The sequence below is a fragment of the Semicossyphus pulcher genome, unplaced genomic scaffold (assembly GCF_022749685.1).
Source record: "Semicossyphus pulcher isolate SPU_LCO1_2020_fin unplaced genomic scaffold, fSemPul1.0.p SCAF_15, whole genome shotgun sequence".
Lineage (NCBI taxonomy): Eukaryota > Metazoa > Chordata > Actinopteri > Labriformes > Labridae > Semicossyphus > Semicossyphus pulcher.
Window position 1 is genome coordinate 12,989,957 of NW_027211659.1, and position 16,672 is coordinate 13,006,628.

A 16,672-nucleotide genomic window follows, 5' to 3' on the forward strand; every position below is an offset into this window, starting at 1 on the left:
CTCTGATCAGCCCGGTGCTGTTTGACTGAAGGCTGCCGCCGCTCATTGTTTCCCCGCGGGGCTCGTGCTCCACAGCGCCCCCTCTGGTCACGAGGATGAATAATATACGGCTTGTAAAGGGCTTGTAGAGTAAAGGAACTTTTTTTAAAAACAGAAATTTAAGGCTTAGCCTATTTCTTATACTTTATTTTCAATCTCCTATACATTTTGTATTATATTTTTTACGTCTGTGAACAAATTGTGTGTTTTTGATTACTGCTTGCTTTAAACTGTAGACATTTAGATTTTGTTATAGCAGGAAAATCACAGGTTTCACTGATATAATTAAGGATGGCTCTGTTATATTACCAGTATAAGTTATGACAGGGTGACAGCATGTGCAATACAAGGACCCTGAAACTGAGGCAGCTAAATGGAATTGAGCCAAAATTATTGTTATTATTTATTACATAGTCAAAAACAGCTAACTTTTATTAGCTTATAAAATACATACTTAAAAAGAAGAGCTATCTCTCATATATCTAGAACCGATCAGGTTTGTAGGAAATATAAGAGGAGACACATGACAGGAGCCAAGGACACTCTAATTAAGGTTGTTTTGCCAGATAAACAGCAAGTGTCCACAGTCAGCTGGACAAACAAACCTCCCAAATTCAGCCAGAAAAGGGGACAAGCTGTTGTAGGTCACTAAAAGGCTGAACTATCTTTGGATGAGTTGGAATTTCAGTCATTTATTGAAAAAAAATGTGCTGTGTGATATAGAGAATATATTCTAGTTTGGAGGTTGATCATCCAACCAAGAAAAAGTAGATCAAATATTAATGTGTGCTCTCATCAGAAACACCCGCTAAGCACCATGTTCATAAATGAGTAATCACATTAATGATCAAATTTGTGGTTCTGCGTTCATGAAAGAGAGATGTTTATGCCAACAGCTCATCTTTGTAGCTCTGTTGTGTTAAAAGAAGTATAAGAAACTTTCTCTGTAGGTGCAAAAACTCTCCTCAAGGATCATTTTCAAAGCTCCTGGAAAGCTGGCATTTAAGATGTTTGAAGTTACCACCCACCAGCCGCACTGATATCAGCCAAACCTGAAGGAAACATAAAAGAGTGTCACTGTATCACCCGCCAACTCTTCTCAGTGTATCTGCTGGGGTTTGATGGCGGTGTGAAGTTTGAACCAGCCAGGGCAACGATCACACAGCAGAACGCAAAACAATGTGGGCATTGTTGAGGTTACAAAGCCCTCTACGTATCTGTGTGTGGGTTTCTGTATGTGGGTGTATGTGTGTGTGTGTGTGTGTGTGTGTGTGTGTGTGTGTGTTGGCAGGATGTAGCTGGAGGGGGTGCTTTAGGGTCTTAACCACATTCCTAATTGCAGCAAATGACTTTGGACGTTCATGGTGTAAGATATGTGAATGGCATCTCTGTTGCTGTGGGTTCGGTCACAGTTGCATCAGCGCTTAACATGTCTGCCAGAAAATCAGACTAGTTGTATAGGATGGGGCACTCTGGTGTTAAGTGGGGCAAAGTGCTCAAGCACTGTTCTGCAATAACATTTTGAGGCACTTGTCTACCGTACTCTAGTGTTTCTATTTGTGCGTATTAATACTTCTACTCAACTACATTTATCTGACAGCTTTAGTTACTTTTCAAATAAAGATTTAACACATAGAAAAACACATATGGTCAGTTTATATTATTAAAAATGACACCATCAGCTGGTCTAGTTTAGCCACAATGCTATTACTGAGACATCTAAGTTGTTGATGGTAACTTTCCCAGCAGCAAACTCCAGGGTTGAAAAATAAAACTGACGCCGAAGTTACAAAAACCGCAGTTCCTCAACTGGCCTCTTGACACGATACGACACGACATGACAAAATACGACACCACACAACACGGTACAAAGCGACACGACACAGTATGATATGATACGATACAATACGATACGATACGATACGACACAACACGATACGATACGATACAACACGCCACGACAAGATACGACACGACACGATACGATACGATACGATACGATACAACATGACACGACAAGATACGACACCACACAACATGGTACGAAGCGACACGACACGGTATGATACGATACGATACGACACAACACGACACGATATGATATGATACGATACGACAAGATAAGACACGACACAACACGGTACGTAGCGACACGACACGGTATGATACGATACGATACAACACGCCACGACAAGATATGACATGACACGATACGATACGATACAACACGCCATGACAAGACACGACACGACACAACACGATACAACATGACACGACAAGATTCGACACGACACAACACAACCTTATAATAAGGCTCAAAGTTTAGCATAATTACAGCTGTATTGTCAGCTAGATAATTACCCATCTAATCAGCTTGCCGTGAGCATAAACTGTATAGCTTTGATAATTTAGCAATTGCTAACATCTTGCGCATTTGCAGCTCCACCCTTTGGTCCATATGTGGTTACATCTTGCTCCAAATAACAAACATGGCAACAGCCATAATGCTGAATTCGAGGCATTAAAAATGGCAGTCCACAAATAGTGGATGACATCACAGTTGCTTCTTCCACTTATCATATACAGTCTATGGATTTTTACCTTTAAGATGGTTACATTTGATCAACTGTTCCAATCCCAAAGACATCAAATCATCCAATACTTCACAAAAAAGAACAAAGATTAGAGACAAGTCCAAAACACTGATAGGAATTTCTGTGTACTTTAACCTTTTGTACTGTACGCGGAGGATCGGGCATGAAGTGAACACATGAACATCTGAAATGTATTTAAGAATGAATATTACTTTGATTAAACTGATTGTATCTTTATTCCTAAACTTGGAAACAAATGAAAAGCTTTTATATGGGCATATATAATACATCATGATGCATGCATTGGGATATAGAGCTCTACACAGGAAGAGATGAGATACACTATAGAGAAAAACTAATGTAAGTGCATCATTGCATTCCTAGTGATTAGGTTTGATAAAGATCCAAACATCAGTTGCCTAAGTTATTCGCTCAGTAGAGTCTGTGTTTGTCCCAGTGAGTAAAAAGGTGTGTAACTGCGTTTACCTGGTTCCACCCTTCCACACAAGCAGCACTTTCATGTCCACTTTTGCCCTGGGTGGTTGTGTAACTCGAGCTGTGAGAGGAGGTGAAGCTGCCCGGCCATCTATTGTCTCGGGTCAGTGGGAATAGAGAAACCGGAGAGATGGTGCAGGTCGAACAGGTGGACCCCTGCAGGTGACGAGGCCTTTCTTCACAGATTAGCTGCACTGTTGTACGGACAAAATGAACACTGGCTTTAGAGAGGTCTTGTGTGGCCCCCTGCTCGAATCACTGTGAAGATATTGAGTTTCATTGGTCGGTAAAGAATCAGATCACTTCTTCAACACTTCGCAGTTAAGGCAGAAGTTAACAGGTACGGGTTTCACATTGATTTGACATGTTTGTACAGATTTCATTGAGATATTCGGGTCAATTATTGTGGGTCGTCATCGAGTTGCCTCCTTCATGCAGAATGATTGAATTTTAAAAGCTCTGAAACTTAAACTCTTGTGAGACAGAAGGGCCAGCTCCTCGAATTTCACAGTAATGAAGTCAACATAACAGAGACTGGTGGAGGAAACCAAACCCCAAAGTTATCAGAGAGTGGAGGAAGCATGCCCAAAATGCACAGCTGGCATTGGCCAATATTGTGGTCTGCCAAGGCATAAAAGCACAGTGAGGACTACAATACAATGCAAACAGATGGATGTTGTTACTTTAAATGAGGGACTTCAGTAATTCTTTCATTCTGGCCTAATCTTATTTATAATGACACTCATACAGCACACAGAGGCATGTAAAACTGATGACATTTCATGCTGATTTAAGCAACCCTGTGTTTGCAATCCTCACTACTACAGCATCCTTGGTACAGATGCCGAGCTTAGCGCCAGCATTAATTGCTGCATTTCAGTGATTTTCCACCTTCATGTTGAATTGATTACTTTTTCGAAGCTCTGAAACTAAAACCAGAGTGAGACAGAAGGAGCAGTGCCTTAGGTTTCACAGCAATGAAGTCAACGTAACAGAAGCTGAGGAAACCAAACCCAAAAGTTGTGGGAGAGGCGAGTAAACATGCCCAAAACGCACAGTTGGCTGTGGCATTTTTCTGGCTGATGTGCCAAGACGTGAAACCACTCTAATGACGACAATGCAAAGTAAAAACAGATGGCTGTTGTTGCTTTAAATTAATTACTTCTGATTGACCCAAGAAGTTTCCCAACCCTACTGAAAATTACAGTTTACAGACAATACAGCACACAGAGGCATGTAATAGGGATTATGACATGAGACTTTTCTATAAGACCCTCCCAGACCTCCAAGACCTAAAACATGAATAATGCTGGAATTTATGTCTGTGATCAATCTGGACAATTCAGTCCACCCTCCATAAACGTGTGTTACGATACGATACAATACGATATGGTAAGATACGATACGATACGATACAATACGATACAATACGATACGCTATGCTACGCTACGGTACGGTACAGTACGGTACAATACGCTACGATATGATACGACACGGTGCGGTGCGGTGTGGTGCGATACAATACGCTACGCTACGCTACGTTACGCTACGCTACGATACGGTATGGTACAGTACGGTACAATACGCTACGATATGATACGATACGATACGGTGCGGTGCGGTGCGATACCATACGATACAATACAATACGATACAATACAATACGATACGGTACGATACGCTACAGTATGATACGATGCCATATGATACGATACGATACAATACGGTCCAATTCGGTACAATACGATACGGTACAATACAGTACAATATGATATGATATATGTTATGTTGTGATACGTTACCTAATGATATGATGACATGATAGGATAGGTTGGGACACAATATGATGCGTTTAAGTGAGAATACGATATGATATCATACAGTACGTTACAGTACAATGCAATCCAATACGCTAGGATATGATAGGACACAACACGATATGATACATTACTTTATGATACGATACGCTACAACACAACACGATGCAATCTGATGCGAGACTATACACATTAATGACCCCGTAGAGAAATTTGTCTTGGACTTAAATGATGCACACATTTAGTTGTCGCCAGTAGTTCACAAAAGCACAAATTATCTTATTAGTGGTGACTGTATCCAGATGTAGTGAAGACAGACTTCTCATTGTTTTTCAGTCGGGATACATGAATGCAGAGTGACTACAGAAGTTGTGTCTGCATCAGCGGCTGTGTGAAGCACCACGGCATTAAATCATACTGTGCGAAAGTGGGAGCAGCTGATCCTGGTGCTGTTGTGACAGTGGCGTAGTCCTTTGTAGGGAGACCATCCACAGTAAATCTGCCTGCACAAAGGACTGCCTCCATTTATGGATCCTGGGTGGGGGGTGTGCTGCTGAATCAACAATGGAGGGAGCAGGACCCCGCAGACCTCTCTGAATTCTTTCTCAAGCGGGCCGTGCAGATGACACAGGGAATTCTGGGGATTCCTTTGTTATGCCTGCGAAGTGGAACACCATTTTTTGCTTTGGTGTAAAAGAATTCCCTTAAGGATGTATAACATGATGTCAGATCAGTTATACTTTATAGGAGGCAGGGAATGTATTTTACTTGGGAATTTCCTTTTTTGTGAAAATAAATATTTTAAATTTAAGCCAAAGGGGTTTTAGACATTTTCAACCTCTTAAATATCACTCAAATCTAAAATAAGGCATTCAAATTGGTTTTTATACAACATTTTTATAAGAACATTAAAAATTATAATACTAAATAGACTTTCTAGTAGGAAAGTAGCAACATCTAACATTGCTGTAGTCTTTAATGCAAATTGTTCGGTTTGACATCAAACATTAACCTTACATCTGTTATGGGCTCAAACTGAACACTTCCTTCCAATTGTTATTGTCTGCCTGCGCTCGTCATTAAGCCTTTGTTGTTAAAAATAACTTCTCTTCAGGGGGGAAAAGCCTCCATGACTAATTCTAAGGAAACACATGCTCCATCATGAACACCACGCTGAGGGCTTCCAACCTCAGCTCCTCTCGCGTCCGGAGCTGTGCAGCACAGACGCAACCTTTAAGACGGAGAGGTCAAGGAACACTCGGTGCATCATTTCCACGCTTGCGCATGAGGTGAACGTATACGGACACTGCAGAGGTATTTGCTGACTCTCAGTCTCAGGGTAATGCTCAAAAACACTTTGTAAAACAATGGATAACCCCCCCCACACACACACTTACTGGGGGTTGTTTGAAAGCATTTCATGGAGGATTTTAAACTTTTAAGCCAGGCTGAAAAACTTGCAGTAATGTGATTTGACTAAAAGGGTGAGTTGCCAAGGTGATGAATGCTCCAATAGACCCAGCAGGGGATCGGCGGAGAGAATCCACCAACAGCCAAATCACTCTGCTGAGCTAGAAACCCGCCTGCATTAAACACAACAGGGCCATTACTGCCTCTGTGGGCCCAGAGCACTGTACATCATGGAAAACATCTCACATCCATTTACCATATCGACGTCCAAGTAACGCAAGACATATTATCTTTTTTACTATATATGTATTGTGTTGAATTTTTACCTATTAGCCTGTTCTTTGGATATTGAGATTGTTGTTTAAAACTGTAATTAAGACAGACAAGATAAGATCATCACTTATTGATCCCCAGTGAGGAAATCGAGTGTTGCAGCAGCACAAGGGCAAATAGTAAGTATACATTATGAAAATACGAATAGATCAAATCAATAGCCGGCAATTAAATAAGAGGTATATACAAGTAGGAGTAAGTGACAAGGTAAAGTGATGATCAGTTATGGGATAAAGTGACATGCATGGATAACAGTAGCAACATTTTAGCAGTGAGAGATAATCCAGTATGATGTGAGCTACAAGGTATAAGATACAGTACTATATAAGGTGCAATATAAAAGTGGCAATTAAATACAGTATGGTATATTACAGTATGTATATGTATATAAAGAAGTATGAATGGTAATGTCATACTAATTCAAATGTTCTTTTAAAAGGGGTCCTTAAAATTAAACTTTACATCATATAGGACATATAATCGTAAATTTGTTTAAAGCTCCTGTGAGGAACAGTTTGGGTTGATTTTGGCGCCCCCTGTGGACTAAGCCGTGACTCTTATCTCTTTGCTGATTTTTTTTTGTACATTTTCACGAAAAATCTGCTGCTTTCTTCTGCATCACTTACTTTACATTTTTTGCCCTGGAAAATGTCAACAGAGGCAGCGTGCATAAGCAGCAAAAAAACTCCTCACAGGAGCTTTATCAAAAAGGGACTGTAGTGGAAAAGCTCAAAATCAAACCGGCCACTGGGGCACATGGGAAGTGGATCTTACACAGGATCAAAAATGTCAAATCAATACTTAAAACTAAAACTAAAGAGCGGTGGCGCCTTCCTCTTTCCTTATCCTGGTAAAAAGAAACTGTTGACCTTCCTGGTGCCCGCCTATCCTATCCTATCCTACCCATATTTATACCTCACCCGGTTGCAAAACTACCTGGTACTTTGAAAACAAAAGCATTAATAAAGAAGCAAATAATTTCAATAATAATTCTAATGTTATCAAACTTAATAATACTTACATACTGTAAGTACACTGTAATATTGGGAAAATACACTCGATCACACATTTAGCACACTTTATATGGTTATAAGGTATGGCGATGTAAACCTCTTTTTACTCCCTCTTACAAAGTAAGAAATCTTATCCCCAGTCAAATATCGGTTACCACACTCTAAGTAGAATATGAGCAACATTTTGAGAATGCTTTATGCTCTAATCGAGAACAGTGACATTTTTACATCTGGTCACACGTAAGGAAGGCCGCCTTACCAAAGAAAGAAAGAGCAAACCAAAAGTTGCAGAGCAAACTTTGTGGTGAACCTCTGCGGGATGTGAAGAAGTGTGAACTGTAACCTTTCTCTCTAGTGTGGTAAGCACTGTCAACTTCCTGTCAGCATCTGTCAACTTCCCTGCAAAGACCATTAAAACATCATTATCACTGTTTGCACTTAATGGATAATGCAGAACAGACTTTCCAGTCTTTCCCCAAATAAGTAGACAGTTTGTATCTACAGAAACAAGTTTATAATACTGAATTGCTGCTACTTCTGTAGTGAGCTCTCTCTTCCTGTAAACGTATAGTGTGCAGCGTGTGTGTCATTGAATAGATCTCAGCTTGTGTTTGCCTTTTGAGCATCTGCAACACGCAAATAACAAGATAACAGATGCTCAAGATCAATACCTCCTCAGAATGTCAGGGTTGTTATGTTTCAAAATGACTTCCTGTTTTGTGCACTTTGATTCCTTCAGACAAAATGTCAATATCAGCCAACACTGCTGTTGTTTTATTTCTCTTCACAACCTTTATAATGGGAACGGACACTGAAGTAATGTGCAGGCCGTAGTCCAACGATGGGTTAGGGACTGAAAGAAGAGATGCTAAATACATCAACAAATATGTATAGTGTCTGTATGGTAGTGTCTGACTGGTGTGCCAAAGACCAAGTCTGGAGAAGCTCCTGTTTAAATGTAAATCTGGAATGCATGACATAATGCGCGTACATCTGTGTCCTGTCATTTGGCATCATTTTCATGCCATCGCACACTGGGAAGATCCACTATACCAGCTGCTGAGCTGCAGAGGGGAAATCATCAACACTATAACCAACCAACCGGGCATGACAATCAAGATCATCTATTTTACAAAGACAGAAGGAAAGGTATAAAAAGAACTGTGTTGCCCTGTCGCTAATAAACACACTCTGTGCTGTTGGCACATGCTGATGCTGACTCTGAGATTGTGGAACTACGTTGTGAAATCCTCCCTGAAAAACCTGATGACTTGTGCATTCTCCAGAGGAACCTCCTTCTGTTTTTATCAGCTTTGAAGCTGTTTTCATTTTCCTGGTGAAGTATGTGAATATTTTCCTCCGCATATCTCTGAAGAAAACACACAGGATCACAGTTACTGCATTTGGTTTAACTTATGTATAATTATATTTAAGAAATGAGACGTGTTCCATGGAGATAAATGAAGCTAAATAATCAGACTTTTTTACATAGAAAACTGTAGATACTTTTACACTTTCAAAATTCACAGGCCATCAGACGACCTCATCGCCACAGACGCTGTTGAAAGGAATCCTGAATAGAGATAATTTCTCACATGACCCCCATTGTTAGATATGAGAATGATTAATCAGAGAGTCTTCTGCAGCTTCCATGTGGCTATGACTGGACATTTTTTCCGTCTCTGACGCAGCTGACTGTGCTCCACTAATGAGCAGTGACATGCAGCCGCACTGACCCATGGTGGGAAGAGGATCGGTGCCTTTCAGGAGAACAATGGGCAGATAGAAGTCTCCCTGCTCTGGATCTGGTGATCCTGCTGCAGCTCGGTCAGGAAAAACTCATCGTGCCCTCGCTGACAAATGGGCAGAATGAGGGAAAATGACAACATGGGCGAACGTGATTATGAACTTTCTGAAGCCTGGGAAAACGTGTGACATCATCCGGTTTGACAGATTTGGGTGATTACAAGCAAGGAGGGTCAAAGACTCAAATTGCATTATGGGAGTTGTAGTCGTTGTAGTAGCATTGTAAAGCTTGAGCCATCCTAAGGACTCGAAGTCAGGATATATTGCTTTGTGTTTTTGTCTGTAGAATGTTTTCTGTGGGGACGACACACCAACAAATTTAAAAGTAGAAGTTAACAGAGTTCAGCATTTTCTCTTAACAGACTGCTTGCTAAAAACTAGTGTTACACCTACACTTACATTGTAAAAGTGTTGTTTTAATCATACTATGTATATCCATGACATTGTCTGGAGTACTCTCTAAAGATTTAATCCATCAATCAGAAAACCCTCGCCCAGAAAAGTGTTTCCTACCTGTATTAAAAAAGGAACTATGCTGCCATCTTGTGGCGATCAACACAGACGCCTCAACAACTCTGTCACCACATGAACTCCTGTTCTAAGAGAAGAACTGAACGCATCATAGCGGTCAGCAAACAACACTCTGGACTCCATGAGCCGATTCACGTAGTTTTGAACGGAGTTTGCGTTTATGGTGGTTCATCTTTATGAAATGTAGACAAAAGGGACTGCTGAAGAAAAGGGCTGCACGACCGACTTTCTAACCCCTGGGGGCGCTGTAGTTATTTCCTGGAGTCATCCACCACCTTCAGCATCTTCACAGGCATTTATTTTGTATTAACACGATTAAAACCCTCATTGACCGACCATGTGTGCCCGTCACTTTCTCTGTGTTGATTTTCAGACCTAAGTATAATCAATAAGCACACCAAAGAGGCCTGTGGTTCCACTAAAACTATAGCACAATGTGCTGTTATAAATCTGTTATACTGACACGCGTAAAATCCAAATGAAGAGGGCTAACCGCAGAGCTAATGTAGACTAATTTGTGGTCAAATTTGTGGTGCCTTTTTTCTAGTTTATGGTACATATTACCCATGTATTAGAGTCACATTTAATCGTCCATGTATGGCGATATTAATCCATTTGTGTTATAAGATGAAGCGCAGACCTGCTGGGCCTGCATGTTTGGTTACAGCACCTTATATCTGATTCTTTTGAGATGCTTTGATGGCAAACTCTTCGCAGACAACCGAGTCAGACAGACCTGAACAAATAATGGAGGGTGGACGCGGTGGGGAGTAGTCAGTCGTGCAGCCCTTACTCATTGGTTGCCTCAGACACAGTAGCTCTCCCTCTCACTCTCTCATAAATGCGCTCCCACCACCGACCGTAGCAGATAATCACAGGCCACTGTGAGGGGGACACACCTTCCGCTCATTTTGCCTCAGTGTACTCGGGGATGCGTTTCGATTCACGAAAAGGGGTCATCAGTCCAAGATTTGAGTCGTTTTTGCAGTTTGTAGTTTCGCAATTTTGCCATTTTTTGCGCATAGGTTACGAGACTCCTCCGCTCCAACTCGAGGATGACTGGGGTTTTTGAGAACTTAAATACAGATATGCATTCCAACCAGATTACCTCAAGCAATTACCACAGCTTGCACAAGTCGCAGGAGTCCCCGACTCTGCCAGTGTCCACAGCGACGGACAGCAGCTACTACAACGGCCAACAGCCTGGCCATTGCGCAGGGTCTCCTTTTGGCCAGCTCGGCTACCAGTACCACGGCAGCGCCACGAGCACTGTGCCATACAACGCAAAGTCTTACGACCTGGGTTTCAACTCGTCTTATGGTGCATACAGCTCCTACGGCTCCAACTCCTCTCCTACTCCGGCCGATACAGGTAAGGAAGCTGCTATTTTCTTTTTTATTTATTGTTTTTTACATTTAAATTTTTGTTTGAGAACAAAGTTTGTAACTTGCTTATGGCAAGAAATGTAGGAGGAACATTTTGAAAAATGCCTAATAAATAATTGACAAGATAATTATGTGGCAAGAAATGATTACACACACGTGTCCTGCATAGATGCCCTCAGAACATTGACAGTAAATGTTGCATTCATGTGGTTAACACTGTTGTAATTTTTGAATTATTCCCCTGCAACATATTTTAGTAATCTGGTTATTTCTAATGAATTATTACACATAACACAAAACGCATATTCAATGCAACTTAAAAATATTGCAATACCCTTCCTGCATAACATGAATTGCATATGAATGTTCCTGCAGAGAAAGAAGAGAGCGAGCCAGAAATCCGGATGGTTAATGGAAAACCAAAGAAGGTCAGGAAACCTCGAACCATTTATTCCAGCTTCCAACTGGCTGCACTTCAGCGGAGGTTTCAAAAGACGCAGTATTTGGCTCTACCAGAACGGGCCGAGCTGGCAGCCTCGCTGGGCCTTACGCAAACACAGGTGCGTACATCTAAGACATTGGTTTATACTCTGTCAAATATCAGCTTCGTGTCTAAAATGAAAAGAAGATTAAAACTGTCAGAAGCGGATTTGCAGCCGCAGAATTTTGGTTAATCAATTTTATGCTTGTATCCGTTTCTTTGTCAGGTCAAAATCTGGTTCCAAAACCGCCGCTCTAAGTTCAAGAAGTTGTGGAAAAGTGGAGAAATCCCCCCAGAGCAACATGTTGCCTCCAGTGAATCTCCCCCCTGCACGTCTCCGCCAACTACTGCCTGGGACTTTCCACAGACTCAAAGAATGAACAGTGTCAACTCCAGTTTACCTCAGAGCTGCAGCCCTCCCAACACGACTGCGCCTTCATCGTTTTTGGCAAACTACTCCTGGTACTCAACCACGAACTCTACGACGCATCTGCAGCCTCCTCTGGTCCAGCACCACCACAACGCCGCCATAAGCGCTGGGACAATATTCTGAAACAAAAAAAGAAAACACATCGGGTTAAAATCGGACATACTGGTGAAAGAAAAAGAGATATGCCAATACGTTTATTTTGCAGACCTCGTGTGTGCGCCATGCGAACTTTACGCGCAAGCATCTGAGAAGTTAATGGAGCCAGACAGGTTCATGGACCTTGCCAGTTTTTGCGCTGGTAAATAGTACAGATTTTTACAGTTATTTTTGTATTTATTTATTTTGTTCATGTCGGGGGATGAATGAACCACTATTACCCAAAGCAATCACAGCCTGGGCGCAAGCCTGCTTTTACGCGGACGTCACTTTTTACCATTCCTGCGAATCAAACATTCATCGCAGGACAACCTGTCAGAAATGTAGCACAAGTTAACTGTATCGTGCCTTTTTCAATATGACCTCATTTTGTTGTGCGATAAAAAAAGCTTACCTTTTTCCATTCCATGTCATTTGTTGAGTTGAATAAACTGGGGGGTAAGTGTCTGATTTGTAAATATTTTACCACAGCTTTTTTGATAGCCCATTTCGCTTTGACTCTTACTTTATAGGCTAATGGTGCAAATCCATTATAAACCACCGTGAGCTACTGATTGTGTCACCCTCTGATTTACTTGTATCACATTTAATTGTATTTTTTTGTCTTATTTATTTTAGCAGTGTTCCATATATGGCCAGACGTTATTTAAATAAAGATGTTTTCTGTGCATAATGCATTCTTTTTTCTTCTTTCCAAAAGTGTTTTCTGTGCACATGCATTAATGAAGGACTGGGGGAAATGTGTGGTGTCTTACTCGTTTTAATAGGCTAATACAAATATGCCTGCATATATATATATATGTTTTAAAACATATAGATAATGTTTGGGGGGTGCTTAATGACAGTGACATGAATTGCTTTATTTCAGAGAAAATAACATTACAGGACGTCAAGATAGCTTAATAAATTTAAAAAAAAATTATCATGTTAGGGGAAACGCCACCATAAATTATTATTGAAATACTGCAGCAAACATTATTTAATTGAACTATTTTTTAACCTGTATTTTGGTTGTAACAGGCTGTAACTCGTTTAATAGGACTGTGTAAACGCAAACCTGTAGCTAACTATATTAATAGCCTAGCTTATTACGCTAACATATAGGTTGCTTGGCAACCATGTTAGCTCCACTGAGAACTAGCAATGACGGTTGGTTTTTAAGCTAGGCGGACGTTAACTTTTAACGCTAGCCAACGGTACAATGATTAAAAGCAACATGGTTCATGTTATAACAAAGCCATTAAGGTTGTATCACAAGCGTAAGATAATTCCTCAGCTGTCTTGAGTTAACTTTATTTTACTCGGCTCCGTCAGATGATTAGCCGAACCGGGGCTTATTCAGGCAGGCAGAGGTAGCAGCCCGGGGCGCAGGCAGGCAGTCTCAGCGGAGGGTGAGGCAACACAACAACACGCCTCGCCATGGCTGAGAGTGAGCACAAGCTCCTCAGACTCTGTGGAGTCAGAGGGCCGCTTTCCAGACATTTTATGAAGTCGGTCTTTCAAGAGAAACAGAGAGTAACAAGTTCCAAGACAGCCTGAAGCTACAACATCATGGAAACATTTCTCACGTCTTACAAGCAGAGTCTCTGATCTCTGAAGACGAGCAGACTGACCTACATTAGTTATATGGCTTGTGTGTGGCCTCTAGGCTACATGGACGACACAGGCACACGTCGAAAAATTATTTATAAAATGTGTTATTTATTGCAGCCAAAATTATTTTAACTGAGTTTAATTTAGCTATTCTTTATTTATTATTTTGACTCCAATAGTAATAGACAGAGTGGGGGGCTTATTATTAGTACACAGTCATGATTATCACTGTCTGTCCCACACGCTTCCCTTCAAACGACCACGAGCCATAAAGTGGGATCGTTTCCTTGTACATAATAAGGACTGTAGCTTGTCAGCGGTTGCTATATCTCCATGATGGAGCCTCCTCCCTGGAGCTGACAGGATCAGATCTCAGACATGCAACAGAATTACACCTATGCAAGCACCTATGCAGGCCCATATACATTCATGTGGACCATTGTAGATTTAATATTGTTATTGTGCAGGAAGTGTAAGTGAATGCATCATGGCACGCGTGCACAAAGGGCTGAAATGCCACAATATTAGCTTGTTTTCTCCTATTTATTTGAATGTGTCCTTATGTGAAGTAATCAACACAGCTTGTCGAACAATACTTCAATAACTATTTTATTATATTTATTGATTTCCTCCTTAAAAAAATAAGGCTGTTTTTTTTGTTGCAACACGTGACTTCCTCCACTGCTGCGGTTTATACTTTAGCATTTTTCTAGGCAACTTGTAAATGCCATACCCCCTATCCTAATTTATACCCTGATCTGTAATTTCATCCACATTTGCTTCGGTTTGAGCATTCTGGCTTTCAAATCTGAAAGCCTGCAATTACTATATAATTCTTCGCAATTTTAGATGTCCTAATATGGGGTGTTATTTTTTACAGAAGACAATTTCCCGCTATTTCAAGCATCAACATTGTCAAAGTCGTATGTACATAATAAATGGGAATATCAATGCATAGTTTTTAGCCTAACATCTTGACTCAACGATAATTATATCCGTGTGGAGCCTACGCAGAATTAGCCTGAATTGCATGGTAACTGCTGCTTTAAATTTTAAAAAATTACTCATAATTTCCCCCCAAAGATTACCAAGATCTCGAGTGCACAATGTCATCAGCGTAATGAGGAGTAAACATTTATGCTAATAATCTACATTTTTTTCCCCTATCAGCTATAAAGAGGGGAAATAAAGCAGACATTTTCAGTCATTTTCTGAACTCTGCTGCTGCTAAAGCTGAGACCAACACATGGGACACGTTTTGTGGGATTTAAGCGCTCGGTTTGTGTCTGTGCTGCAGGATGCTGCTGCTCATCTGACAACATGCTGCTTTCCTGACTATCTGAGAGGGAGCTTTGCCTCTTCAATTCCAGGCTTTTGAAGGTGGGTATTACACTTTTATTTCCTACATATGCATTAAAAGTAGCGCGAGGGTTGCATTTAAGATGATCAAAAACCGGAAACAGGGTTGTGTCTCTCTTTAAAAGGCGTCATTTATCCATTTTTATTTAACTTTTTTCTTCAGAAATCGGTAAATGTTGCTGATTCTTTGGTGACATAAAACTATTTCAAAGGCAGCTTCATTGGGAGTAAAATCTAAGGATATTTTACCTTATAACTTTGCTTCAAAATAAGCCTCCAGTTTATTTAATGTTCGGCTTTTGTGGGGGAATATATATCTGAGAAAGCTGCGCACACCGGCAGGAAATATAAGGAAGATGAGACACACAAAATGTTCTTTGAATTCATCCTCTGCTCTCATTACTCTTATTGTGCTTTGCTAATTTTGAAGCCTCTTCCTCGCATTGACAGAGCTCCGTGATGTGGCGTACACCTGCAAGCAATTTGCCAGCCTTATACATAAGTCTAAGTCTAAGGGAACAGTGACGAAATGGCAGCTCACCTATTTCGCTTATTTTTTTCCCCCCTTCTCTCTATTGCTGCAGCAAATTTCTTTCAGAGCACTATCTCCTTTGTCAAGGCAGAAAGATCCTCCGTGCGAAAAAAAAGGCTCATAATTACCTCAGAGATAGGAAACTGCATTAGAATAAATAAGGGCGAAATTACTGTAATTATGCTGGGTTTGATGGGCTCAGCTCGTATAATCAAGGGGAGAATACAGCGAAATAACACTGACCCTCTTGGATGTGCAGCTGCGCCTTTCTAAGCCTTAGGTAGGCAGACTCGTGTTTGCCTCAGCAGCAGCACAATTCATATTACTTCTTAATGCTATCGAAATATACATGCAGGCCTTTACGTGTTGTTCACAAAGGGCTGATGGGAGTTTTGTATTTAAACAACAATGGAGGCTGGAGGTTGTTGATGAGGATGTTATACAAAGATCACACAACGTGAACTATGGACAGACATTATTTCTGTATGAAGCTGCTTTAAAGTGTAGGTAATAAGAACAAGTGCGTCAGTTATACGTAAGTAATAAGAATAATAAAGCAGTATGTTGTTTTCATCATGAAACAAGTGAAAAACAACTAAATGAATGAGGTGCATTTTGTTGTTCTGGAATAATGTTGGCCTGTTTTTTTATTACAATTGCAAAACATTTAATTTATATTCAGCAGCTGCAGGGGAGC

At 40.7% G+C, this 16,672-nt stretch overlaps 1 protein-coding gene across 1 annotated transcript; it reads left to right on the forward strand.

Moving 5' to 3' along the window:
• Nucleotides 1-10,931: 10,931 nt before the first annotated feature.
• dlx2a (distal-less homeobox 2a) lies at nt 10,932-13,164 on the forward strand. The gene is made up of 3 exons (XM_069663076.1): nt 10,932-11,410; nt 11,800-11,984; nt 12,132-13,164. Exons 1-3 carry the CDS (start codon nt 11,095-11,097, stop codon nt 12,456-12,458), a joined length of 828 nt encoding a protein of 275 aa, XP_069519177.1. The 5' UTR covers nt 10,932-11,094; the 3' UTR covers nt 12,459-13,164.
• The last annotated feature ends 3,508 nt before the right edge of the window (nt 13,165-16,672 follow it).